Below are 27,642 nucleotides of genomic sequence, written 5' to 3' on the forward strand. Positions count from 1 at the left end.
GCACCAGAAAACTATTGAAGTCTGCAATGTGCCACATGACATAATGAAGAAACAGCAAACATGTAAAAGATGGTGTTGTATTCAGATGAGTCTAAATTGAAACATTTTTGGTAACTTTAGAAAACCCAATGAAAACATAAAAGTGACAGCATCATTCTGTGGAAATGCTTTTTTTCAGCATTGGCATGCAATGGGAAAAGAATGGAGCTGAATGCAGGACGAGTTTCTGCAGGTGTAGGTTGTAGCATCTTTAATCTTTGATCAAATATCATGGGACAGTCTTTGACCTTTAGTCTATAATAAAGAATTCATGTGTTAAAATGGCCTAGTCAAAGTCCCAACTTGAAACAAACTGAAAATCTGTTTGTTTTTCAGATTTTCTACTGTTGTATTTGAGTAAATTAAACAGTATTTACCGATATGCTCCTTTCAATGTAACTGAAAACTAGTTTACAAAAAAAAAATTAACAAAATTCCTTTATTTGCGATGCTGGCAGAGACACATCTGTTTATACTACAGGCTGTGATGGCAGGTTCTATGCCTCATGGTGTGAAACACAATGCATGCTACACACAAAAACATATCATAGTCCTTAAAGTTTACAATACTGTACAAAGGGATATCCACACTTATTTACTGACCAGCATTATAGTGTTGTATTTGTGTAGAGCAGTACTTGTACAGGAACACTTCCTTATTGACTTGGTCATTGGCAGTTGTATAACTTGCTGAACTTTATTTCTTTATTTTATTTAATTTTCTGTCAAACCAATTTCCTGACACAATAATGTGAGAATATGTCCTCAAACGTGCTTTTGTCTTTTAACTTGATGAAAACCACTAACCTGGCAGGAGTGAATAAAATAAATTTCTCTTTTAACAGCAACCATAGGAAGCAGGGTTCATATTTTTCACATCTCATGGATGTTCAAATAAATAAATACATGTCAATGCAGGTTTGAGACTCATAGATTGGATACAACTAATTATCTCCAGAAGACACATATTTAGTAGTTTGCAGCTGAGGGTGAGAGTATTATATATATATTATATATATATGAAATTTCTGCTGATTTTTAAATGTAGTCTTACCCCATTCATATCTCCTTGTGTTTCCATAGCAACTAAAACAAACAAGAACCTGAAAGATTTTGACATCATTATGTTGATGAGAATCTCTACGTTCTCATCAATGATGTCATAAATGTTCACAGAGTTACAAGAATTCTCAGTTTGCTTCTCAACTTGGTTGGAGGCAGATCGATTCCTGAGAGACGACTTCAAACTGATTCTACAAACCATTTTAGCTGAACATCAAGTCAAGAGGATTTTGATATTTATGGGACCTTGGATTTCTTATTTTGAAGGGAGTTGAAAAGTTGTTAGGATAAAACATAAGAGGCAACGACGGTTTAGTAGAGAACTCTGAGGACGAGAGATCAAAATACTTTGCTTTTGACACTGAAGACAAAAAGGACATGGAAGATTCCTCTAAGGATGAGAAAGATACTATCAAAACATGGAGAAAGAAGGAGACCATCTCTAGTTCAGCAAGTTTGATCATGATGAGTTTCATTTTATCTGTGCTGTAAACTAAGAGCTGTGACTTAGTTTGTGAATTACAATAACCTTCATCAGGTGAAAACTTCACATTTTGTCTGGTATTGCTTTGCTCACAGAAAAACCTTTTTTTACAATTTGCTTTAATTTCAGATATATTTGTGATTAGTGTAAATTTGACTCATAGCTTTAAATGTTTAACTAATTGGAGTGTTTTATGTTTTTTTTTAATAATGCAAATTACATTTTTACAAACATTGCTAGTTTGTATTGCATCTCAATAACTGAACCAAGCAACATAAAACATTGTCAACACTCTGCCTCTTAGCATGATTAACTCTGTTATGTTTCTAGTTTCTGTATTCACGTCCTCCAAGTCTAAGACAGACTAAAGAACATTGCAGAAGCTTTCAGCTCCATAATCTTGCAGGGTGATTTTCAAAGGTCATAAGTGTGGCTGAATAAAACCTATTTGTTTATTTAGAAAACCATTCAGTTTATTATTTACTCCGTAATAATCCACTATGTGTTTGACAATCACACAAAATTCCAATAATAACCGCTGAAGTTTATGCCTGTGACATTACACATTATAGAAAACGTTTAAGGCAATGTAGCTGAAAGAGCAAAAGTCTCAACTTCAAGAATACCTCAAATGTAATTCTTTACTTCACATTTACCTTTATTGTTAAACTCAGATGTCTAAAGGGTTATTTCAAAAACATAACTGGAAATCCACATGGACTTTGCAATAAATAAGTTGCATCTGCATGCAAGCCATTCCAAATGGAGGAAATGAAAGATTTAAGATTCATCTCCTCACTGGAACTATGAAGAGATTTTCTTTTTATTGAGTCATATCATGTTTAATCATTTGCTTTCTTGTGTAATATTTAACAAACATTACACAATCTTTAAAGAAATGCCCCTTGTATCAAAGTAAGGTGACAAACATGTCTTTTGTGTCTTTGCAGAAGCAGTCCTAAGAACTACTATTTTAAAGTAAAGCATTTTATTGAATTGTACATTCTGTAATTAAAAACATTATTTACAATAAAGTCCATAAAACAACCATTCAACGATGAATGGAACAAACAGCTCAGCAGGAAAATGTTGAAGTTGCTCAATTAAAACCTAAAGTAATAAAAAAGTTTTTGATAAATCTTTTTCATACTTCCTGTTAACGAAAAGAATACTCAAAATCTTTTCACAGTGAGAGAGTCTGCTCATAGATAAACTCCAGATAAAATTAAGTAGTCATCTGACAAACTTTACAGAGTCCTTCATCTCTGCTCCAATATTCTCCATTTCTGAACACAGCAAGGGTCACTGATGCGTTCCACTGATGAGGAGGTCCAGTTGCCAGCTTCCTTGTGGAGTAACTGGTTCAGGTTAAAGTGCCTGCTTGTTGTGGAGAGACTTCCACAGGTTCCAGTTTATCAGAGAGAACACAAAGGACCTTGTCAAACTTCTCATATCGCTCCTTTTTGTCTGCGGCCGCCCCCTGCTGCCCCCAGAACAATCGCAGGGCGAACTCAGTCCGGAAGGTCTCCAGCAGTTCCGGGACTGGAGTCCAGTCTGCTGGTGAAGAGGTACAGCAGACAAGAGATCAGAACTCACTTCACATTATATACCTTTTTTTTTTGAGCATGCAACATGTTGATCCTGTCCTGAAAAGGCCCTAATCAATAACCATATGCATAAACAGTTTCATATGTAGCATAAGACAGTTGTGATGAACAATTTCCCTATGAGTCACAAAACTCTTGCAGTTCAACCCAATGACTAAAGCTTAAAGATTCAGCCTGCGTTCATTTGAAGGAGTGCTGAGAGACATTACCTGAGCAGCAGCATCGTCTGTTCTCACCATAAATCCTCTACATTTACTTTCTGTTTCAGTTCTTAAATTAATCAGCTCTCATACTAATGTCATAAAGACAAACCTGTGAGCAGGGTCTGCGCATTTTTCTCGTATTCCTGGGCGTGTAACGCAGCACTGCGAGCTGATTGGAGGACATCATACAGCACTTGGCAGCCCCGCTCATTGTTTTCCACTGGATCCTCTCCCTCCATCAGCATGAGAAGAGGAACCAGGTGTGGCACAGCAATGGGACCCTGGACTACAGAATCTGCAGACAAACATGAACCCCATCAGTCACCAGCTAAACAAATGGGTAACAGTTGGATTTATTTTTCTCAATTCAGTTTGTTAACATAATGCCTATTAACAACTCACCTCAAGGACTATTAGAAAGTAAATTCAGTCAAAGCATACAGTTAACAGATCAATTACATTGCCTTATTACATTGTATGTTGACCACAGTTATTAAATATTATGTCATTTTCAAACTACTTGGAACTTGACAATAGATATGTTGTTGTCTACGATAACTTGCCACACATTTTGGTGGCCATCTAAGTTTAAAAATGTCTAATTATGTCAGTTTAAATAATTGCAGTGAATAAAAGAAAACCACTTATTGATTGCATTACCACTTCAACTTCAAACCATGCTGCATTGAGAGTTCCTCAGATGCTCCCAAGTATTTGGTTTGGTAGCTTTAAAAAGAACAGAGCTTCTAATAATTTCTTGAGTAGGTTTTTTAAACTTACTCAACCAATCAATAACTAATAATCGGTAATGATCACTGATTACCAACCATTAGGAACCTTGACCTGCCAATTTTGACTTTAACCGATACCAATTTTTTTGTCTGAAAGCCGCTAACCATAGCAGGATAGTTGCTGTGTGGGTAAAAGTATGGTGACTATTGTTAACGCCGAACATGCAGACGTGACAATCAGACAATCAAAACACTCACCATTTCCTTCATTCAATGAATTCATGAAAGGTCTGAGTTTCTTCTCATACAAAACTGCACACTCTGTGTGGTTCCTCCTGAGAGCTCGCCATGTCATCTCCAGCCGCACAATCTGGACACGAGAGCACAAACAAAGATGAGTGAAAGAAAATTTTAAGGATTTTAAGCCTTTTGGCAAGCTGCAGTACCTGAGTCATCTCCAGAGCTTTCATTACAGCTGAGAAGGAGAAAAGGTTGTACACATGTTCTTTCAGGGCCTGAGCCAACAGGATTACTTTGTGCAGAACCGTCGCTCTCTGGTTCACCGTTCCTGTGCAGCCCAGTATGTCTACTGCCACGCCAAACGTTATCAGATGATGCCTACAGAAAAGAATAGAAAATGAAGTGCAGGTGGTTGTCAGAATACTAAAACTAGAACTACTAAAACAGACTTCAGTGCAACTTGTTTTTATGGTATAATTCACAGAGCAATTGAAAAAAATATAAACAACATTTTTAAAGAAAATTTAACTAAAAACATTTAGAAGTTAACCAAGAAGTTGTCTGGGTCAGCTAATTTTCTGTTTTAAAGAACCACATGCATCACTGCTAAGTACCTTTCCAGCAAGTCCTGCCGTAACTGATGCCCATGTGGCAGAGTAACAAGCTCCAGTCCAGAATTCACTCCCATAATCCTCTTTTGCTCATCAGTCACACCAACAATGCGTGCTACCTGCATTAGAGGTTTTCACATTAAATGAGGACAACATGACTTCATTTGTTTAGTTGATTCATTTTAAATACATTTTGAACATTTTACAGATACAGCCATATGGATGATCTGGTAGGGTGCAATATTTTGGGTCTGTTTCCAAAATATGTATTTGGATATATCTTTTGTTGTGCCTCTCATCCTCATGAAAAAACAGGAAGAAAGAACAAATTATAAGGAGTAAATGGAGGCTAAGTGCAACATTCAACTGCCAGGTTAAAAATATTTCTGTAACACAAATTAGGATTTAATAATATACTTTTCTAAACTTTGCCAGACGATGTAGAAACCGCAAGTACCGTATTTTCCGGACTATAAGTCGCAGTTTTTTTTCATAGTATATCCGGGGGTGCGATTTATTCTCCGGAGCGACTTATGTGTGGAAATTAACACATTATATTGTAAGATATAATTTTCACACTAAACCGCAAGAGGGCGCTCCAGGCCTGTGCTATTCTTCGTTCGTTAGCGGTTGTTTACAAGCGACACCGAGGACGAAGTCTGGTAAACTTGTTAGCATGTTAGTAATGCCATAGTTATTTGAATAACTCTTAATATGTTATGCTAACTTACCAGGCACGTTCTCAGTTCGTTGTTCATGTGTCATGTAACGTTAACATACCGTACAATTATTCAGCCTGTTGTTGCCTCTATTTTATTTTTATTGCCTTTCAAGATGACATGTCTGTTATTGGTGTTTAATTTTATCAAATAAATTTTCCTCAAAAATGCGACTTATACTCCGGTTCGACTTATACATGTATTTTTCTTCTTTATTATGCATTTTATGGCTGGTACGACTTATACTCCGGAGCGACTTATAGTCCGGAAAATACGGTAATGAAAATAGATCAATTATTTCTAAATAAATCACAATAAGTCAAGGAATTCAGATGAATTTGTTAAAATGAGTGCAAACTAATGAGGAATGAAGTATATTTGGTGGTTCCTTTTAACTTGTAACTGTAAATGCTGCTGAATAAGATAGAAGTTGTCAAATATTTAGATATAACATTAAAGTGGACTAACATATGCTCATTACATAAACATAATGTAAACATAATACAAAGATTTGAAATGTTTACAGCTACCATCGCATAATGTAAGTTTCTACCTGACAGTCAACACTGAGCATGTGCAGAGCAAGAGTTTTGGTGTCTGATCTGCTGAAGAGCTCTTTGACAGCGAGCAAAACATTCGACTCCAAAGGCCTGTTGTGATCCGGCAAGAGCAGCGAGGTGAACTGGTCCAACTGGAAACAGGATGACGTCTCAATCTGCAGCACAGTCAGCAACAGGACAACTGTCACACCTTTAGTCTGAACTTATGGTGATGACTGAATAGCTAAAAGCTCCAAAATTAAGTTAAAACTTGAAATGAAATTATTCATTTTAACTGCACCAACTTTAATAGTGATCTTTTTAATTTAACATAAGCAGGTAGAAAGTTGAAGTGTACCAGGTAGTGGTTCATGACTGGAATCATGAACCACTGATTCAGTCATGAACTGAATCAGGTTGAAAATGGTCAGGTTGACAATTTTCAACCTTATCCAAACTGACAAGTAACCTCTGGTTCAAAAGAGCCAAAGCAGTTAGGGACAAGAATAACTGACCTTCTTTTGGCCATACCTAAGCTCTACCAAATTGTGCTAACAACATCACTCTTGATTGTGGATGCTGCAATTCAGAGAAAAAGTTTGCTATTTTCAGAATGAAGTATATAAAATGAAATTAAAGAACTGTCTTTCCTAATGCTTTTGGGGATGTGAGGCTGTAAGAACGAGGAAGAGCAAGACTTCAGCAGATAACAGAAAGGCTGGGTAGAGCACAGGAAAGATAATCTGATTTATTCTTTGTCATGGCTTTCCTTTGACATGGAAAACCAAAATAACAAAGGTGTGGATTCAGGAGTAGTCTTTGAGGGGCAAAACCAGAGACCAGAATCAGTCTAACTGATCATCTCAGAAAAGACCTAAGTAGTTAACTGATGATGTTCATTCATTGTGACTCGATTAACACCATCTAGAAGCAGAAGAAAATGCCCAAACCGAGGTGAGTCAATCTTGTTGGAATATACCCAATAAGATCTGGCAGTGATTACGACCTAAGTTACTACAACAAAATATTAAAGTATGAGTGTAAATTCATATGGAAGACTGGATTAATCAAAATTTGACAATAAAAACAGTAGTTTTTAGAAAAAAAATATTTCATTCAGGGAAATTGTGTTTATCCTTGAGAAAATTAACACTCAATGCTGCCTACAGCAACCAGGTGATGTAACAAAATGTGGAACAGTGAAGCAGGGTGAATAATTTCTTGGAGAACTGTATAGACTATTCATAATAATAATTGCTGGTACAGTCCATAAGTACATCTACTCAAGTTAGCTACAAATATAAAAACTAACAGTTAACTGAATGTTATTTATACAAACATGTGGTCGTTCAAAATGCCAGTCTCTCTCTTCCTCTGCTGCTTTCATCTGGAGCTTTTTCTGAAACAGCAGCTGTGAGGACGGTCCGTTGTTCTGGGCCTCCAAGAACCCAAAGGAAGTCTCTGTGAGGCGAGCTCGGCTCTGCCACTTCTCCTCCGCACGCAGCCGGTCCACATGGCCCTTCCTCTGAGACTGAGGGACCTGAACACAACAGGCCTTATACTCTCTGTGGAGGACTTACTGCTAGGAATAAAATAGTTTATTATTTTTACCCGTATGATGAGCTCACTGTAGTACGATGAGGGGTCTTCATCTGGGTCTGTGGAAGGAAGAGGCGAGGCGTTGGAGAAGACGGTGGAGACCCTGAGGGGTTTGGGAGGAGCTCTGGGATGCAGCTGCCCATCTGAACCTCGCAACGTTGCACCACCACCTGGAGGCAAGACAAGTGTACTTTATGTGGGCTCACTATATTTTCTTAGGGAAAATAGTTTATTAGTACCTGGATGGGAGGGGCGCGTATGATGTGGTCTTGGGCTCAGCAGGGGTTCGCTGCCTGTGCGAAATACAGGAGAAATGGGGTCGGAGTCTGTGTCGTCTGGTGGGATTGTCTCTGGAGCACCTGAATGAGAGCATAATAAGAAACCATTGAAACCAGGTACAGAATTTACGCTGTAGAAAAATACATGTTTTTTATCGTCTGGCATTAAATCAGGCTAAATCTGAAATTATTTCCCACCACTAAATGCTAAATAATGAATTTGTTACGACTAGATAAACTAAGATTATTGTGTTTAAACAATCAGATAAAATTTTGACATCTTCAGGCTTCCCCCAGTATATTATAAGTTGCCACCAGTGGGTGGCTCCGTGTCAGTCTATGTGTTCTTCAGGTGGCCGGTGCGTTAGTGGGTCGCTGGTTAACCCTATGGAGGAAATGTTGTGCTTGTCTTGTTGGCAAGCACAACATTTTCTGTTTTTTCCTGTTTTTTGTTTTATTCTGCAGCATCACATTGCTTCAAATGTAGTGACGCCAGTTCCACATTACATTTGATGAGGAGTTCAAAAAAAATAAAAATACATGTCGGTGTACCAGTTCGCAGATTGCTGTCAGACTGCGCAGACTGAAGTGAAGGCCTTCGTCCAACATTTTCCAAGTTAGCAGGCTGGCTTCCACTCCTGTCACACATAGTGTGGAGTGTTATTTCAACCTTGCTATTCAGTGCAAAGGTTTTCAACCACTCTTTAGTTTATTATGTTGCTAACAAGATGCCAAACCTTCTTTTCAAACTAATCTTTAATATAGTCCTTCAACAGGACTTTAACAGAAAACTGAGGAGTTTGGTAGAAACATTGATCAAACTGAAAAAAGTAAACAGTCACATTATTGAAAGTCTGACTCCTTGGAAGCAATATATAAACAGAGGAGATATGCTTTGCAACTGTTTGACAGTACTGCATGTAATATTTAGTACAGTAACACACTCATAGACCTTGTCCCAGACCTTAGCAGTGGATTGATGACCTGCAGCGTGTCCTGTTGGGAGTAGCTCAGGCTGCGCCTTTTGTTGCTCCCAGCTTGGTTTTCCCTCGCTCTGCCAATGGTGTTGCTGCTGCTGTTTTTAAGCTCCATGTGACCCTCACTGATGACACGCAGGGGAATGGTCCGATTGATCGGGTGGGAGATGATGGCCCCTGAAGTCTTTGAGATGGGTCGATTTCCGCCCACATAAAATCGGATCAGAGCGGGAACGTTGTCGAAGCGATCTTCCTCAAACTGGAACAACTCCCGGGAGTAACCCTGTCACAGGGAAGACTTGTGTATCAGCACAGTACTTGAACCAGACAGGAGCCCAAACAGGTGGAAACCCAGCAGTTGTTCTGAACCTGGACCAGAACACAGCATTAAAATGTCTCAAATCTATTTTGAAGCACAGCACTTCAAAAATGATGCATTTCTCAGTCTATCATGTGAAATTACTGTCAATCAATAGCTGCAGAGAGGTTCGTTCTGAGTGGATGGAGGCAGAAATTATTGACAAGGGGTGACTTGAGTAGTTTCAGGGTTTTTTGTTTCCTTTTTCTGTGATGGCTATTATTATAACCATCATTTCTACCAAATAACAGACATATCAAGTCATTATGTCACCCTGGATAACAAAATGCAATAATTCTGCAAAGAAATTCTGATTCAGAAACAAAACAGTCATTTGATATTTTTGGTCTCTTAATGTGGTCTTAATTATTAATGCCGTAGCAACAGTATTTTTAGAAAACATTTCAGGTGATTTCCATACTTGTACATGTACATGCATTTACAAACATGACTTATAATAAAATGTTTATAAAGCAAATATGATGATTGCAAATATTAATGTCATTTTATTTGATTAATATTTAATCTCATTATTACAAATCCACCATAAATAAATAAATAAAAGAAAAAAACAATCCCTTGAACCAGCGACATGTTTACATGAGCTTTCAGTCCAGCCAGTAATAAGGAAAAATGTAAAGTCTGTATAGAAACATTTAAAACCACAAATCATGTGGATATGTGACTGACAGCAGTGCATACACACACCTTTTTAGGCCGCAGAACTACTTTTATGATCTTAAAGTGGTGCGGACCATTCTTCCAGAAACAGCTTAGAACATAGTCTCCAGGAGTGGAGGATGAGTCTCGGACCAGGAAGTCCCCGTCCCTCTCGAACAGAGTCTCTGCAGCCTAGAGGAAATTCAGCAGTCATATTTAATAAATTAGAATACAATCCCAAATGAGACTCATTTATCAGATTAAAATTACTTTCTGAAAGAAATATCCTCAAGCAAGTATTAAACATAATTCTTATCAAGCTGACATTTCTGGTTTTAAAAATAGGTTTTTTATTGGTCTGATGTAATATTCTAAATTTAAATATTCTGTTTTAATCCACTTACATGTCATTGGATATGTAAGTGGAAAATCATCATAAATGACAAATGAAGGATTTCAAACATCCACCTGCATGTAACCAGTTTATATAATATATTTCATTTAGTGATAAAGTTCCTAAAATAAGCAGGCTTTTTAATAATATTCTAATTTATTGTACGAGTCTGTATATAATTACATTTTGTGTTGATGCTAGAATACAAATTATTTAAAAATCTGCTAATTAACCACCATGAATAACATAGCAGAAATTTAGTTCACCATTTTGGGACCTGCACTCAAGCTTAACCCCAGAATATTAGCACTGTAATAGCAGCAGCAATAATAAAGACCAGTAACACAAAGCATCAAAAATATAATACTACCATGTGAACAATTTTATAAAACAAGTTTTACTGTGAAGCCTCTGACTGAAGACTGTTGTTGCACACCAGTTCCATAAGGAAGATGTTGAAAACTGTCAATAATATTTTGATACCTGATAAAATACTTAGATAGATCTGGTTCCAGACCCATACCAAAGTTTTAATACAAATTTGAGGTTCTGATAATTGATCTTATTAAACTAATAGCAAAACGTTTCATTTGTGTGTGTGAAGCATAATATTATGGCATGTGCACCTCTCGTCTCAGCGATCCGTGGTACCAGGCATGGCTCCTCAGATCCTCAGTGCTCAGCTTCAGCTCCTCTTCAAGCTCCTTCTTCAGAATGTCCATCTCTTTCCGACCACCAAACATCTAGAAAACATAACAATTAAAACTATATCTACCTATCCACTTTTGTATAAAGTGGCTTTGAAGACCAACATATAGGGAGGAGGGAAAAGGGCAGAGACACAAAGAGGTTCTTTTCTTACCTTCAGGTGGCTGAAGTATGCACTAATACTCTTTCTCTTGCTGAAACAACAAAAGTGGAAAGGATGCAGGCTTACTGTACAGGCCAAATATTATGGTGCTGCATTTTCCTACTAGCCAAGGACAGAAGACCAAGGCCTGGATCTGTCATTAGTACCAGAAAAACCAACAGACTAACAGCATGCCTCATTTTTGTCCTTCCTTCCTCCCTTGAGGTTTCACCTTCCTCCCACAGAAAACACTTCCACCTCAACTTTACATCAGATAACAAAGAGATCAGATTAACTACAAACTAAAAATGGAAAACATTAACATTCCCTTTGAAAAACTAAATTCAGTTAATAAATGAAATTATTCAACCTTTGGTGTGTTCCATTTGTTTGTTTATATATATATATATACTTAAATATTTAATGACGTTTTAAATAAAGTTATAATATATTTACTTAATTAATGGGAGACTACACATATATTTCAAGGTATATTTATTGATAGAATTGTGTTATTCCTAATCTTCCATAGGAAACATAAAACATGTTACATGTTTCAGTTATTTTAAAAAGCATAGCTTGAAGTAGATACAAAGTCCATGTGTTCAATTTTTTTGATGTTTTTATGGTGAAACCAAGTTGTAAGGGGCGTTGGCCACAGGAGAACCACCACTACCAACACCTTTAATATGTGCTGAGAAACCACGTTGTGAAATCTAATGTGAGGTCACTAATGCACCACTTACACTGTGTTGCATCTTTGTAAAAAAAAAAAAAAAAAAGTAGAAGAAGAAGAACGCAATAAGGCCCCAAATACATTTAAATACCTGAAGAGTATCAGTAGAATTGCGCAACAGGTAGACTATTTATTGGAAAACCTGGGACAGTTACAGGAAGCAACAGCCTGTAAGTATAGAAACAGCTTGCTGACTTTTTTGGACTAAGCTATACAGCAAGAGCAACGCAAACAGCAGCGTATGTCTGAAGCTGTATATGTTCCTCAACCACACCGAGAACAAACTAGGTAAATTTACTGAAAATGATTCCGTGTCAAACTGCGGCGCGGCACTGACCAAAGCGGTGGTTCCTACCTGTAAGACCGCCTCACAACTCACTCCCCTCGGGCATGTTTCGCGGCTTGTGCTCCACGTTAACACCAACAACAACCAAATAACAGCTGGGGTTACATGTAATGTTCTGTCTTTTCTCTGCTCTGAGCCCCTGATTCTATCCTTCCTGCCCAGAGTCGACGAGTTAGCACAAGTTCCACCGAGCTCTCCTTCCTCTCTCCTCCTCCTCCTGTGTGCTGAAACACGGCAGTCTGTGTCAGGCATTCCTGAGATACCGACACATCACCTGGTCTCATTTAGCAGGACTACCTTGCCTTCCTGTCTGTTTTTAGGAGAGCAGCTGTACTACTGTGTTTCTCAGCTGATTTTGTCCCTCAACTTAAATGACCTACTTTTACCAGCAGACATCTCACTCCATGTCCGAAACAGTTAGAGGGTTTCACAGTCATTCCTCTCCAATGTTGCTTACATTTAGCTATGTAAGGTGGCATGAGGGTCTTGGAAGGTGCTGACAAATAAAAGGGATTTATGTTTGCTGTTACAATTTGCTAATATGTTTGTATTTGATGCTGGTGTGTTGCTCTGACTCATTTTAGTAAGCTCTGGATAATCTTACTACAAAGTTGCCTTGAGCTTTTTATTCCTTGGTGACTCAAGGCTTATTTTTAAATATGACATGAGGTCATAAAATTTCAGTGAAAAAGTTTGTTTTACACTAATTAGTGTAAGCAATTGCACTGCATGGGTGTTAATATGAACATCTTGCAGGCAAACAGGTAAAATGAAGTGAAATCAGACTTGAATAACACTTTTCAGGTTTGATGTTTTACAACAACATTAAACAGATGCCCATGTCAAACAAAAGCGTTACATTTGTAGGTCAATTCCACATAAACATTTTTATAGAGGGTTAGAGAAAGAATAAATATTCTATCTATGGTTTAAAATATTTTCATTGTGCTTTACTAATATTAACCAGCGTTTTAAATAACATCTTTTGGCGAAAATGTGTCCCATTTAATCATCCAATAATTAAAAGTTGCTTTTGAGATTTTTAAGCAGCAGTTTGATGAGTGAAGGCTTTTTACTTTACTTTGTTTGAATCTGCTTTAATGTATTTATTTGTTTGAACTAGAATGTCAATGGCAAATTTAATTACTTTAGTATCCAGTTTGTAATAGCCTGAACTTTAAAGCAAACATCAAAGACAGTCTTACAATCAAAATGCTTTAAAATAGTCTTAAGATTAAGGTGGTTAATTGTATTACTCATAAAACATGCATTTATCTTTGATGATTAAATCATAGTTAATGTTTCATAAACTGAGCAGCTCTTCACAGGCTTTTCAGATTTTCAGTAGATGGTTAGTTTTCTGATTGCAAAGTCTCCCAGCTTTTATGACAAACATGTTAATTATTATCCTGGTGTGAGTGGGCTGCATCCTAAAGTAGGACTCTTCAACTCCAATCCTAGGAGGCAGTGTCCTTTAACTTTTAGATTTGCCTGCATTAAATGTCTGAATCACCTCTTCAGTAAGCAGTCAAGCAGATGCATATGTAAAAGTTGCAGGATACTGGCCCTCAAGGACTGGAACTGCAGACCCCTGCCCATTTTCCTGTTTCTGACAGGCAAACACAGCAGGCTTAAGCTTACCTGCGTTTGCCCTCTTGACTGAGAGCACTGTCCTCATCTAGAGGGCGGAGCTGCGAGCAGGAGGCCGACAAACGGTGTTTCTTGTCAGTGCGATGGAGGCGGGGAAGAACATGCTGACGAAACAGATCCTTTGGCTGGTTCCAGAGCAAACAGTTGCAAGATGAAGATTCATTGTGCTCTATAATGTTTTAATTACTTATTCAACATTTTAATAATGAAAACACCATGTAAAGGTTTTTTTCTTTAATTAAATATCCCAATGGGGCAACTGACATAAAATTTCCACCAGATGTCTGCAACAACCCAAGTAATAGGCAGACTGCCTAAAATAGAAACAAATCAGTCCATCAGTTAAATTTAGTGAGATGAAGGGGAATAGTACAGGGAAAAAACAGCACTTGAAATTTGGAAGTGCTGTTTATTCCCTCTTATCTCCAGTTCTCTCTGTTGTTTTTCAATTTGATTCAAGAATGAGCCATTCTACCCATTTTACTTTTTTTAAAAACCAATTCAGCTTTCCTTTGATATGTCTTATGAACTATTCTCTTGGATGGAAATCCAAATTTGCATAATTTATAAAGCTTTTTTTTTTTTTTTGTATTTCAAAAAACTTTCCATAAGCCATCGGCTAATGTAAAACCACTTGATATTCATCTGCACATAAACTGGAATATTTTCCAAATACTGATACTGACAGATTTCAGATTTCTTGACATTTTTTTAAAGAGAATTGGCTAAAGTGGCCTTTAATTGAGGGTGAATTGACAAAAAAGTATGTTGTAAAAGACGGATGATGTGCCCAAAGTCAACAGGCTGGGACTTGAACCTGTGACGGCTGCATCAGGGCTGAGGTCTCTTGATGGGTTACAGTTTTATCTCTGCACCACCATTGCACCTTTCTTTCTCTTCCTTGTTTCCTTTTGTTCTTGTTTTCAATATTCCCTGTGTCATTCCAGTTGCTTCCACACAACTTCAGTCAAAGACTCTTTGCTCTCTATATGAATTATTTGGGTTGACATTGACATTTGTTTTGAATTTTCAGTGGCCCCATTAGAAAGATTTAAACTGAGAAAACTGTTTTCATCAATTTTTGATTTATGTTATTTTGCAAGTAATATAAATTACAACGTAATTATTGATTGATTTATCTATGTATTGATTAATTCATTTCTATAAACAATACATAAATCAATGTAAATATTAACTTTGGGTTTACTGAAGGCCTCACCAGGTCCGATGATGATCCCAGGGAATATTGTCGACTGACTTTGCGTTTCACAACCTGATAATCTGACAAGGAGAAATGCCATTAAGGTTTGAGCTCCTGGGACAGACACGCACATTTCTTAGAAGAGAAGAAGCATACCACAGTCATATCTGTCTGGTAGAAATGAACCTGTGAGATAAGAAAAAGAAACACCATGTTGATAGTGTGTTTGTACTGAGTTAAGGTGGATGTTTAATCTCCCTTTCTCGCTTACAAATTCAACTTGGCTGTATAGGATGCATAGAATATATGTTTATATAAATTTCTGCCATTAAATTGTTTGATGTGTTTACCTTGAGGGATTTTTTGAAGGAAACATCTAAACACCAAATAAGGTGGCCTGATAAACCAGCTTGTCATGCACAGCATAAACAATTTTAGTAACGACAGACATCTTCAAGTTAAAAAGTACAGAAAAAAGCTTTACACCTAAGGACTAAATCAAGCTTTCACGTTCTCAAGAATACAAGCAGCCTAATAAATAGATTTTCAGTTGTGGTAAATCAAAATTTCAATGAAAGCAAGCAATATTTACATGTTTTATGTACAGGCATTGCTATCCTTGAAACAGAATGTGCATGCATGCATTGTGTGTTTACTTTTGGTTTTGTTTTACTATGTTGCAAACTAAAAATGTCTCCTTCAATTTGTTGAATGCCTTGAACATGAGCTACTATGTGATTTTCATTTCACATAAGTAGTCAGATAAAATGTCAGATACAATGCTATAACATGATCAGATTGCTTTTATTTGAAGTGGGAAAATAACCACTATTTCTACTGCTACTATAACTGTAAGGTGTATTGATTGACTATATGGACAAACATGTCATCTGTAACATGTTTTTATTTGGATTATATAATGAAAATAAGGAATAAATGTTAGCTAAAGGTGGTATTAGTTGACAAATGCTTATTGTGCGTGTAACCCACATAAAGTGGGCATAGCCTTTTGGGAAATAGAGATTGGGTAGGCGGGGTAGTCTGCCTGGCCAATGGAAAGTTTGATTCCCATGAATGTTTAGACCAATCAGAGAGCGGAATGCCACAGAGGCTCCACCTTCTTTCCCGTGTTGGCAGCGTTGATTGTGAGCGGGAGATCCGACTCTGATCAGACAGCTGAGCCAGAGTGAGAGTCTTTTGGTTTCTTTCTAATATCATTTATTGACTTTGAAGGATTTTTTTTTTGTAAATAGTTATTGTTTAAATCCAACTTATAAGTTAGAAAGAGTGATAAGTTTCAGAAAACTGAACTTCAGTTTTTCTGCTGTTAGAACCACTAAGATCAGTTGGAACTGTTGCACTTTCTGGCAGTTGATTGGCAGTTGTTTTCAGTTCAACTGAAGGTAAAGCCTATATAATAATGTATTTTTATTTTACTTAATTCATTTTCTTTAAGTTAAAACTTAAAAAATATGCATTTTACACTGTCTAGTGCCCTCCGTGTCTGGAATGAGAGTCCCTGTCTAGTTGTTTTGAACGTGCCGCACTGAGATCGGTGAGCATATTTTGTACCTTTCATTTGGTTTTTGTTCTTTTATCTTGTTGTCAAATAATGATCTTTATTTGACCTACTTAGTTATTAAAACGTGAACCTTTGCTGAGTTTGTGTAAAATGTAATGTTTTATTATTGTTCTTGGAAAAGGATTTTTTGAACAGTTATGAAACATAATAAGCTAGAATGGTTTAATAATAATTCTATGTTTCTGCTGGTCTTGTCTGTTGACAGATCAGTTTTTTTTTTTTTTGTTGTGTTGTTTTTGTTTTTTTGCTTTTTCTTCTCTTCTCCTGGATTGTTCCTGGAGTGGATTCCCCTACTGACTTTGATGGCGAGCCTTCCCACCTGGACTTAGAAAGATCTGGATTTCCTCCCATGTTGAGTGAGACCTGAACCAGGATTTAATTTGATTCAATTGTCATCTAAAAGAGATTAGAGCGCAAACTACCAGGGTGCACCCAATAGATTTAAATTTGATATTTAGCACTTGGCCAAGTATTGTTGTTTTTATTTCATGTATTTTATTGTGTGTAATTTTATTTTCTTAATTGTATGTCTTGTCCACTTGTGAGTTTATGATTCATGTTACTAAAGCTAATTGTTTTTTAAATTCACTCAACTGTGTATGTGTGTCATTTAAACACCCATCGTGCTCCGACAGCCGAACCTATTGGCCCATCTACCTAAAACATATTGTACCCTTCTCAACTGTGTTACATGCAGAATATTAAAAGCAGCTGTCAGTTGTGCTGAAGCCTGCCAACTTTAGTTTTAAAACAGCATCACCTTAAAACAAGAGACTGATTTAAGATGCTCCCTTTCACAACATGACAGTGTGTGCCTTTTCTTTTACTTTGGCAAAATAATAACAAGCAGAGAAAGTGACTGATTTTGAAAGGAATGGAATTTCAGCGCAAGTTAAAAAACTATGGACGACAATTAAATCTTTGATAAATCTTCTGTACAAACCTTTATCTTGTTCTGTCATACTGACTGAACCCAGAATAGCTTTAAAGTGTATGATTGTAATGTGACAGAACATAGAAGCAGTTTTTGGCAACAATAATCAGAAACTCAATTTTGCAAAACAGAAAGATTTCATTTTCAGTATTTGAACTGTAGGAGTTTTACTTTATCATTATTATTATTATTATTATTATTATTATTATTTGTTTTTGTTGGATATGATTTCTTTTAGCTTCATGTGAACTGTAATATTACATAAAGCAAACCAATATTAAGTGTGTTCTGTAGTCACTGGTTCGACAGTTACAGTAACTCAACAGCATCTGTGTGTGTTCTTTGTGTCTGACCAGAAAGTGGGTCCAGCCTCTGTCGATCTCTTGAAAGCTGAGTGAGGATTGTCTCTCTGTGTGCTGCATCCTCTATACCAGCATCCTTCAGCTCTCCATCCGTTACATACAGCAAACCCTGCAGAGTAACAACAGTGAGAGCCAGCAGGGGATTACACAGGATTGAAGTGAGGATTTCAAAACAGAAGAAAGAAAAATGTACATCCCAGCAAGCACAAACAGATGCCTTTTGAGCCTTTGCATACCTCCAGACCATAATATTCACTCTCCAGAGTCTTGGTATACTGGGGCAGACCAATCTGTCTCAGCCACCAGGCAATAGAACGATTATTCATGTCTGAACAAAATGAGGAGAAAGGAAACTGTTGACATACCAAAGCAAATGCTAACACACACATGCCTCTGCATGTCTCTGAACAAAAAGAGCCTAAGAAAGACAAATGAAGGATTATTGTGGCATCATCGTACTTTCACAAAGCATTCTACCTGACACATGAGGAATAGGTCTTGTACTGTTTGGCTTTCCATAGTAAGAGAATGTAACACCTACCTGTTTCCAGGATTCACAGTGGCACTCTTAGCTTTTTTGTTTGGCAATCTTTACATGTGCCCCCCACCCTAATGCATTTACTTCCTTCTGGTATTTTCTTCCTTTTGTCTTTTCCAGCTGCTCCCTTCCAATTCATCCCTGTCATACAGTTAGTGTTACTTTCTCTTTGTGGTTACAGTGAAGGCCCGTTCCCCCCGTCAAACCTGCAGGGTCACTTAGAGGCCAATCAGATTGTACAGTGGGCACCCAGCACCCCAAGGAGATCAGCAAATCACCATGCAAGGATTAGAATAAGCTCCCAGGAGGTGGAGAGAGCAGGTATAAGCATGTCAGGAAGAGGAGAAAAACAAGCAGCATGTCAGGTCAGAGATAGGTATGTGTGCACACTGGTGTGTCCTCCAAACTGTCTTCAAGGCAGTGGAAACAGACAGTTAAAGGTGGTATTTCTGTATGTGCAACTGAGCTGTGTAAGAGGGACATCTAGTGTTTAAATTGGACATACCATTTCTCCAACAGTCAATAGGTAAGTACATACCCTGGATAGGACCCCAATCCGTCTCTGAATCAGAGAGATACAGGGCAGGCAGTTGTGCACACTCCTTAGAGAACTACACTATTGGTTTTAGACTATAAAAGGCAGCTGGATTAACAGAAGAGAACCCATTCATGCACAGAGCGACTATACAAACATAAAACTGTCATGAAGTGTGGGTTTGTGATTGAACCAAAAAGCAGAGCAGAGCTGGGACCATGGTTCATTTTAAGGTATTCATCGAAAAATGAAAAAAAAAAAAAAGAAGAAGTACAAAAATCACTGGAGCCAGAGCAGAACTCAAATGGCACATTAGGAAGCACAGGGGTAGACGTAATGATCTGGCAAGTAGTGACTAGCAATGAAGTGCTTAAATACTGGGGAGGTTGAGTGTTGGAGCAAAAGACTTGAGCAGGTGAGGTAATTGATCGCAGGTGTGAGTGGAGGGAGTGAAGGCAGACTCAGGAGGGGGAGAGAGAAAGTGGCACAGGGAAGGGAGGGAGAGAACTCATGGGAACAGGCAAAATACAAACACTAAAGAATAATTGGACTAAAGAAACCTATGTAGTGTCTGACCACACAGGAGATTTTTCTGGAGGGAATGTAGTCAGGTCAAGGGTCAAAAGACATTAAGCTTGAAAAATAAGTCTAATATATGGTCTCCAGATGTAAAAGCAGACAATCCGGAACCAGGAACCAAAAGAAGACATGAGCATAAAATGTATACATGTGGTGATTTGTTTAGCTTGGGGAATATATGTATGTGACACTGGCCAGTGATCGGGGGGATTTTGCTGTGATTGGGCCAATATTTCCTAGCAATTTTGTCATACTGACTTAGGCTGCAGTATTCTAATAAAACTAGCTGTTCAGCCAAGGTCGGTAGTATGTAGAGCCTTTTCCTGTATACATGTGGTTTGTTGCTATGTTACCACACAGCAACAAAAGAAAGCAGCCGAAAGACACAGCACCTAATTAAACTAGAACAACAGAGAATAACTTTCAACAAGAAATAAACATAACTATAACAACAGACAATAACTAGAAACAAGAAATAAACATAACTAGAATCACTAACGAAGAACAAAAGTGGAAAACAAGGCAAAGTGAAACAGAAAAAAATTATGAATACCAAAACTGAAAAAACATCTGAAACCAAACTCAAACAACCCCAGACAAACAACAATAAAAATAAAGAAAAGAAAGGTAAGAGACTCAGCCAATGCTTTCCCAACACATTCTTGCTGGTGAGTTATTATTATTATTATGAAAACTATACTAATTTGAAGTTTCTGTTTCTGAAAGCATAAATAAAATAAAAGGTAGGGTCTGATATACCACAGATTCTCTAACTTTTAAGACCCTTTTAGCAGTAGCATGTTTCCAAGTCCCAAATGTGCTGGGACACATTTTAAAATATTAGCATAATGTTAACTTATTGTGATAGAAAAGAAATTCTTATCAACTGGAAATTGAGAAAGGAATACAATTCAATAACTTTTGATTGGATTCAGGGGCAGTATGACTTTTCTTTTCTTTTCTTTTTTTTTTAAAAAAGATGTTTTATTTGCTCTTCTGGCCTTTATTTGATAGTGAATTGACGGGAAAGTGGGTAATGAGAGGAGGTGGAAGACATGCAGAAAAGGTCAATAGGCCAGGAATTGAACTTGCAACAGCCACAGTTGTGCTTAACCCCTGCACCACCACAGCACTCCAGCAGTATGACTTTCAGCATGACTTTAGGAAAGAGACCCTCTCAAATTGCTGGAGGGTCATCAGAGTTTAGCAGGGATGGAGGGCTGCAATCCGTTCTGGACCTGTGTGTTCTCCATCTCAGTCTCATGTTGTTATGCTTCTGTCTTGGTCTTGTTTAACAACATGGCCCCTTTAATAGACATTTATAGCGCACAAGGAAAAGTAAGTAGCAATGCCAAATGATCAACACCCAGTTTCACCACAAAGCACACAAATAATAATACAATGAAAACACTAAACCTGCATAATGATAAAAACACATAATTACCCTTCCACATATCTGGAAATTTGCCCAAAGAATTTACATGGAACTGAAATCTGGTTGATTGCTATTCCAAAAATAGGAGTCTAAAAAGTAGTTGCTAAGGAAGTTTTTCTGGATTCCAAGTTCTAATCCCTGTTCTGGGTTGCTAAATAAGGTAAGTAAGTAAGTATCCTCTTGACTTCTGGGATGCTAGATAAGTATAAGTATTCTCTGGACTTTCTAAGTTGCTCCACAGTTTCTAAGTAATAATAAAAACTAAATGTTCCTGTTCTAATAGAGCTTCTGTTTGCTTAAGAGGATACATTTGAAAACAGTCTGAGTATGATTCCCTGCTGGTAGGTTTTTCTGTTCTTTGTCAACCGTTTCTATTTAATGCGGTTTTAAGAATTTTGTTTTTCATTGACCAAACTTTAGATCTGTCTGCAGTTTTCAACTTCAAGACAAAATTGACAAAAATTCAGAACACTGTAGAATCTAGAAATGTTTCCTCCCCTCGTAACAGTTATTTGGTGTCTTCATGTGCTTTTCAAACATTTCCTAAACATGACACTAAATTAACATTTTGGTAAAATGATAGGAAACCCAATAGTCCATCTCTAAAATCTGCATGTGTAGATGCTTCTATAAAAATTGATGCAGGCAAACCTCTGTTTTGCGTGTCACACAAACAGATGCACGCTTAGTAATTTAGCATCTGATCAGTTCCTTGCATTAAGTCTACACACACATTCTCATGCAGGCTCACACTCTCTTTTTTTATCAGTTTGCAACAGCAGCAACAGCAGCAACTTTGCGTATGGCCACACATGTGTGTCTGTGTGTGTGTGTCTGGGTGGTGATTGTGTGTGAGGGTGCGTCAGAGGAAAAAGGAAGTTGCGGGATGAAGTTAAAAGCCTTCAACACAGTGCAGCTCTGCAGAACACCCACTACGGAAGACAGGCAGAACGAGAGCACTGAAGTTGAAGTCTGAACATGAGATAATGAAAGTTAAGTTACGGAGTGAACGCTGACAAAAGACATAAAGCTGTGACGAGAAATTAGTTAAGGTAAGACTGTTTTAATTTGTACAATGTCATTTAGTTGAAAGAGGAAGTATTTTCATGTAGATTTCAGGGAATTGTTATTTTTCACAAAGCTGCTTCTTTGAAATGGCTGCAAGTGAGAAAGTTCACTTGCAGTTGTAGTTCAACCGATTTATTTTAAAACTGAACTTAAACGGACTCTTACTGCATCAAAGGTCAAATAAAAAGTCAAGTGTTTTTTATTTGCAAGAAGCATATTGTAAATTACTCTGTATTAACTTTATATTGGAGGAAAAGCAAAGATGGAGCTATGGAGGCAGTGTGCGATGTGGTTGATAGAGTGCCGTGTTCTTCCTGAGAACCACCGGGTCACATGGGAGGGTGCACAGGTAAATCAGCTGCGTTTCACCCACACTTCAACACCAGCATACAAACGTACATTCTCATCTCTTTGCTTCTCCATTCAAATTTGTGTGTGTGGCTTATATCCTCAGGTGTGTGACTTGGCTCAAGCTCTCAGAGATGGTGTGTTGCTCTGCCAGCTGCTCAACAACCTGCTGCCTCAGGCTGTCAACCTGAGAGAGATCAACCTGCGGCCACAAATGTCCCAGGTGAATCACTCAAATCTTTTCCTCGTCCATTTCCATAGGTGATTTCCATAGCTACTTCTCTGCCAGCATGCATCACTGAGGCCCAAAAGGCTAGATGATATGAAAATATTGTAACGTCTTATCTCACCTGCTCTGGAAGCATGCAGAACTGTAATAGAGATGGTGGAGTAAGTTTGGAGCCAAACAGAAAGAAATGGTGTAGATGGAAAAACAAGAAACCCAAAAATTCTATAATTCAAGTCCTGAACCCAAACTGTAGACTTTCTTTTCTTACCGAGCTACACCATCTACACTTTACACACCTCAAGCAAGATAAGGGGATTTTTCCATTCAGTCAATTTCTGATCAAACAGCTAATCATTCCTAGGAGTTATAAAACTTTTCATATCTAACAAAACAGAATCTTCAATAAATGTGGTAAAGTTAAAAACATGTCAAAAAAGCTATACACTGCAGTAAATGAGGAGAAAAAACAATTTTGGTACATCGACCAAAAAAAAATATACTGTAAGCTCCCATTTAGGAATTTTTGATTGTAGATCAGTAGCATAACGTTGACTTTTTATATTGTGTATTTGATACAAGAAAATATCAAAGTTTCTTTTGCATGAAGTTTTTTTGCTTGAAGCTCAAATACGCGAAAAAGATTTTGAAAGATCTGAAACAAGGTATAAAAATGACTTATTCATAGTACATTCTTTTGTCATACCAACTCTGTTCCTGCAAATGAAATTTCAGCTGAATTTGAGACTTTATGAAGCATTTGAAAGATCATTTTACTTTAAATGTAAGTGCTGAATCATTAGAAAACAAAGATATGTTAATCCAATAGAAAATAATCGTAACTTTAGTTATGAAGAATGCTAAACACATCCTAGAAAACCAGAAGAAAAATTCTTAGACTTTTCTGGGAATCGGTAATGTTTGGCCTTGTGAGCTCACGCTGTTTGTTTTGTGTGTGTGTGTGTTTTACATACACACACACGGTACGTACGATCGGACATGGTACGATCATACTCCTGTAGGAAAATACAACTTTGGCTGACAATTCACAACAAATTAAATATAACTCATTAGAAACAATTTAAACATATTTTAATAAATTTATAAAGTTTATAAACTTTGGAGTTTTAATTTAAATAAAAAAAATATATAAAAAATAACCTTATCATTTTTGTGATTTATTATCATAGACTTCTTTTATGTTTTTGCTATATATATGATTGTTTTTAATCAGTGTGACATACATAAACTTAGCTCTATATAGAGCAGCACCACTTGGGAGGAGTCATAATCACACAAAAAAGCTATCGATCAGATGTTTTATTGCTTTGTGGCATGCTTTGTCCATGTGGAGTAGGTTTCCCTCAGTCACATGCATACACTGGAAGCATTGTGAGAAAATAAAACAACTGTTGGTCAATGACACTGAAGGTGTTTGCTAATCAAGCAAAAAGAGGGAGCAGTTAGTGCCAGAACTGACCCAATTTCCCAATAGAGCAGCACAACTCCCAATTTTATTGCTACATTGAAAGGAACAAGGAAAGAAGTTTTAAATGGAGACACAGGCAAATGTAACTACATTTTACTTTAGCCCTAATGAGGAAAATTTTTATTATTTAAAACTTACCAAAATGTAGATGTTTAAATTTGCATGACTGTTTTAGACCCTGGGACAATCATAAAACTGTATCTGCCAATGTATTCAGCATCTTAATTTTGAATTTAGATAAAAAGATGAATAATTCTTCAATGATAAAATATGAAATATGTCAAAAACTTCATGCATTCTAAAATATATCATAAAATGTGCTAATTCACATCTAAAGCTAATAGAGTTAGCCAACAAGATTCACTTTGAGCTAATTGCTATCTCCCAGCTAATCAATATATATTACTGTACAGATGCCTGAAATCTAGTTAAAGTTCATAAAAAAAAAAAAACATTTCAGAAGATTTAATTATGTTACATTTTGGATCGGGGTAACTAGGCTAGCAGAGTGCTACCTAATGTAGCCATTATAGCCTATATTGTATAGCCTTCTAAGTTATTGAAGGAGCTGACAAAAGCTGACATAAATGTTATATAAACATGAATGTAAAAGAAAAAAAGCTCCAAAACTCAGAGAGACCAACAGTTCACATATTGTAAGCGCTGGCCTGAATTTTGCTTTTTTGGAGGGGATTACATTCTGATAGCATCCGATTCTCAGTGCAGTGAAAATCTACTGTAGCTACAGCATGAAAATGAGATGACAGACATAATTAGCAAAGAGACCAATATTAGAAGACAATATGATAATTTGGGAACATCAAAATAGACATTGACACAGAGAGATTGTCACATGTTGGGTCTAATCCCCTCAAGAGAAATGACACTGTGTGTGAGCAACATTTCAAGTGCGCATCTAAATGTGTGTGTGCCGTTGCAACCTTGCTAGACGTATGCAGGGTACAGTGTGCACATGAAACTCTGGGAAATCCTATGAGGTCAGATTTGGTTGAGAAATATCCGCTGAATAACAGAAGACAGAGAGTCCACTGATGTGTCATCAGCACATCGGCTCACCCGATGACATTGCACAAGTTGGAGATATCCCCTATGCTCAAACACCAATTATTTCTTTGCTCGGATTATGTATGCTCCATGAGAACAAGTATGCGGCTGTTTTGTTCGTTTGTACCCTGATGTGTGCAGAAGCAGCAGCAGCTTGAACTTAATGTTTCCTCTTTTCTCAAATTAGAGTTCTGCATTTAGCTGTGTAGAGGTAGAATGACAGAGACACAGAGAGACAGACAGAGAGAAACAGTCAGGAAGAGAAACAGACTGAGGGAGAGCTGCAGATTCAGGAAGTTACATAAAGCTGCAAATGTCTGACCACCATATCACTCAAACCGTGCTCCGTGTGGTTTCTCTCATTGCCTTATTTTGGTCTCAATTACCGTTCTTCTGACAAGTTGTTTTAGGTAAAACATTTTTTTATATCTTAATGCATTTGTGTGTTAGTTCATGAGGCCCATTCTGTCTGCAAGATCCAATTTCTAAGATGTTTTCAAATAAACATTTGGGTTGCTAATTAACAGGGGCAGACTTTAAGCATCTCCATTTATAAATCTTAGGCTACACCACAAAATACAACATAGGTAAAAAATGCAATGGCATCAAGACATCAGTTTTTGACTGGGACTGAATTGAGCGTTTATCAAATGGGATATTTTTTTAAAACAAGAGTTCATGGCTGACAATTATGTCCTTAAAGGTTGTAGAAAATCATTAATCAAATCCTAAAAATTGTGTTTATTAATATTGTTTCACAAACACCTTTTAAAATATACGTAATATTATCTTGAAAGAAAAGCTCTCATCTTCTGAGCCCATTCTGGAAGGCGGTGTGGGAAAATGATAAAATGAGTTATCTCATGGGTGCATGCATGTGTGTTTCAGAAGAGTCCTTTGATATTTTTAAAGAAACATGTGCTTTCTTTAAATTACATGTTAGTTATTTTCCTCTGCTTAGTAATAGGCTTAAATTCAGTGGGTCATCTTGTCTGATCATTTGTTATTTCAGCATAAAAAGCCAATCTTCATGTTGTACGACTAACAGTAACATAGTTTCATGAAGGTGGAGACATGACATGGAGACACAATCAACACTCAAGGACTGCTGACTTACTGAAGTTGTACACGCGCAGATTATTTGTGTGTGACTGTAAGTCAAAGCTAAACACTGAAATGAAAAAAGAATTAACAGAAAGGTGAATATAAATGACGTGTTAGTAGGGAATTTATTTATTTTAGAAATGCGCAACAAAAATCAGCAAAGATTCAAAATCTGTCTTTGTGTTTTGTTGAATGTAGTCAACTAAAGATACATTCTAACTGTTGCTGAAAGGAATTCTGTTTTTGAAATAGTGTTTTGCACACAGTCAGACTTGTTAGTTGCTGTTGACTTGCAAGGCAGTGGGCTAGAAATGATAAACGGGTATTGAAACCTGATGGTATGTATTCATGGTGTGGCTAAACAAGTGTTTCAATATGGTTTTACTTTAATAAACAGTCTAAAATAGAAGACTGAACATTTTAAGCTTTATTTTGAGCTTCATATCATATTACGATGCCTTTCCCTACAGAAAAACATACTTAAAAAGTTACTTTAATTCTTTCACATGTATTTGAAAAATCCTTTAATCTTTCCTGGCAGTCAACGCTTGCTTGTTGAATGTGGCAGTATTGAATGTTTTTTTTTAGTAGTTTTGCTTTTGTTTTTATTTCAATTCTAAAAGCTGTTTTAGTGATGTAGTGAAGTGATGTGTGGCTCTCTATTAGAACAACTATGAAATTTGGATCCTAATTAAACTAAACTAAACTAAACTGAACCTATTTACACAGTCCCCACTTGGCCCAGGGGCCAATTTCAAGGCTTTGATTTGAAGTGAAATTTCTTTTAAGTTATTTTTCAAATATGCAGATTTTTTTACAACGACATAATTACTTGATTGTGCAATAAATTGGCTCTAAGTGTAATAATGTTACGGCTTTTGTTTCATTTTAGTTTCTATGCCTGAAAAATATCCGGACCTTCCTGGCAATCTGTCAGGAGAAGTTTTATCTCAAGAAGAATGACTTGTTTGAAGCCTTTGAACTGTTCGACGTGCGCGACTTTGGAAAGGTATGAACAAACGTTTCTGTTAGGACACTAGTGTCTTTTTGTTTATCACAACCTTTTGGTTTATCTTCAGAAACATCTGGGTAT

The 27,642-nt window shown here is 37.0% G+C and overlaps 2 protein-coding genes across 6 annotated transcripts in view; one reads left to right on the forward strand and one right to left on the reverse strand.

The window, feature by feature from the left end:
* Positions 1–2,556: 2,556 nt before the first annotated feature.
* On the reverse strand, positions 2,557–18,860 carry sh2d3a (SH2 domain containing 3A). Of its 4 annotated transcripts, none has more exons than XM_055056414.1 (20): positions 18,704–18,860; positions 18,399–18,490; positions 18,154–18,271; positions 15,441–15,470; positions 15,303–15,364; positions 14,075–14,208; positions 11,364–11,403; positions 11,128–11,244; positions 10,156–10,299; positions 9,077–9,372; positions 8,665–8,750; positions 8,074–8,193; positions 7,847–8,004; positions 7,575–7,775; positions 6,250–6,411; positions 4,981–5,096; positions 4,573–4,744; positions 4,385–4,496; positions 3,505–3,690; positions 2,557–3,139 (listed from the first exon to the last, which is right to left on the reverse strand). In XM_055056414.1, exons 2-20 carry the CDS (start codon positions 18,486–18,488, stop codon positions 2,949–2,951), a joined length of 2,535 nt encoding a protein of 844 aa, XP_054912389.1. In that variant the 5' UTR covers positions 18,489–18,490; positions 18,704–18,860; the 3' UTR covers positions 2,557–2,948. The 4 variants fall into 4 exon arrangements, with proteins under 4 accessions (XP_054912389.1, XP_054912388.1, XP_054912390.1 ...); XM_055056413.1 differs by having other exon boundaries at positions 2,557–3,142; XM_055056415.1 differs by lacking the exon at positions 15,441–15,470 and having other exon boundaries at positions 2,557–3,142.
* The window catches only part of LOC129376820 (proto-oncogene vav-like), a 29,972-nt gene continuing 18,681 nt past the window's right edge, over positions 16,352–27,642 (forward strand). Inside the window, exons 1-9 of one of the 2 annotated variants that reach the window (XM_055056418.1) lie at positions 16,352–16,470; positions 16,616–16,687; positions 16,777–16,839; positions 18,157–18,320; positions 18,882–19,021; positions 22,019–22,301; positions 22,569–22,666; positions 22,772–22,888; positions 27,442–27,558. In XM_055056418.1, the coding sequence (XP_054912393.1) occupies positions 22,580–22,666; positions 22,772–22,888; positions 27,442–27,558 (321 nt within the window). In that variant the 5' untranslated portion in view covers positions 16,352–16,470; positions 16,616–16,687; positions 16,777–16,839; ... (2 more) ...; positions 22,019–22,301; positions 22,569–22,579. The remainder of the gene's footprint in view (positions 16,471–16,615; positions 16,688–16,776; positions 16,840–18,156; positions 18,321–18,881; positions 19,022–22,018; positions 22,302–22,568; positions 22,667–22,771; positions 22,889–27,441; positions 27,559–27,642) is intronic. The other variant, XM_055056417.1, reaches the window with a different exon arrangement.

Source organism: Poeciliopsis prolifica, unplaced genomic scaffold, assembly GCF_027474105.1.
Source record: "Poeciliopsis prolifica strain line A6 unplaced genomic scaffold, Auburn_PproV2 SCAFFOLD045, whole genome shotgun sequence".
NCBI classification, from domain to species: Eukaryota; Metazoa; Chordata; class Actinopteri; order Cyprinodontiformes; family Poeciliidae; genus Poeciliopsis; species Poeciliopsis prolifica.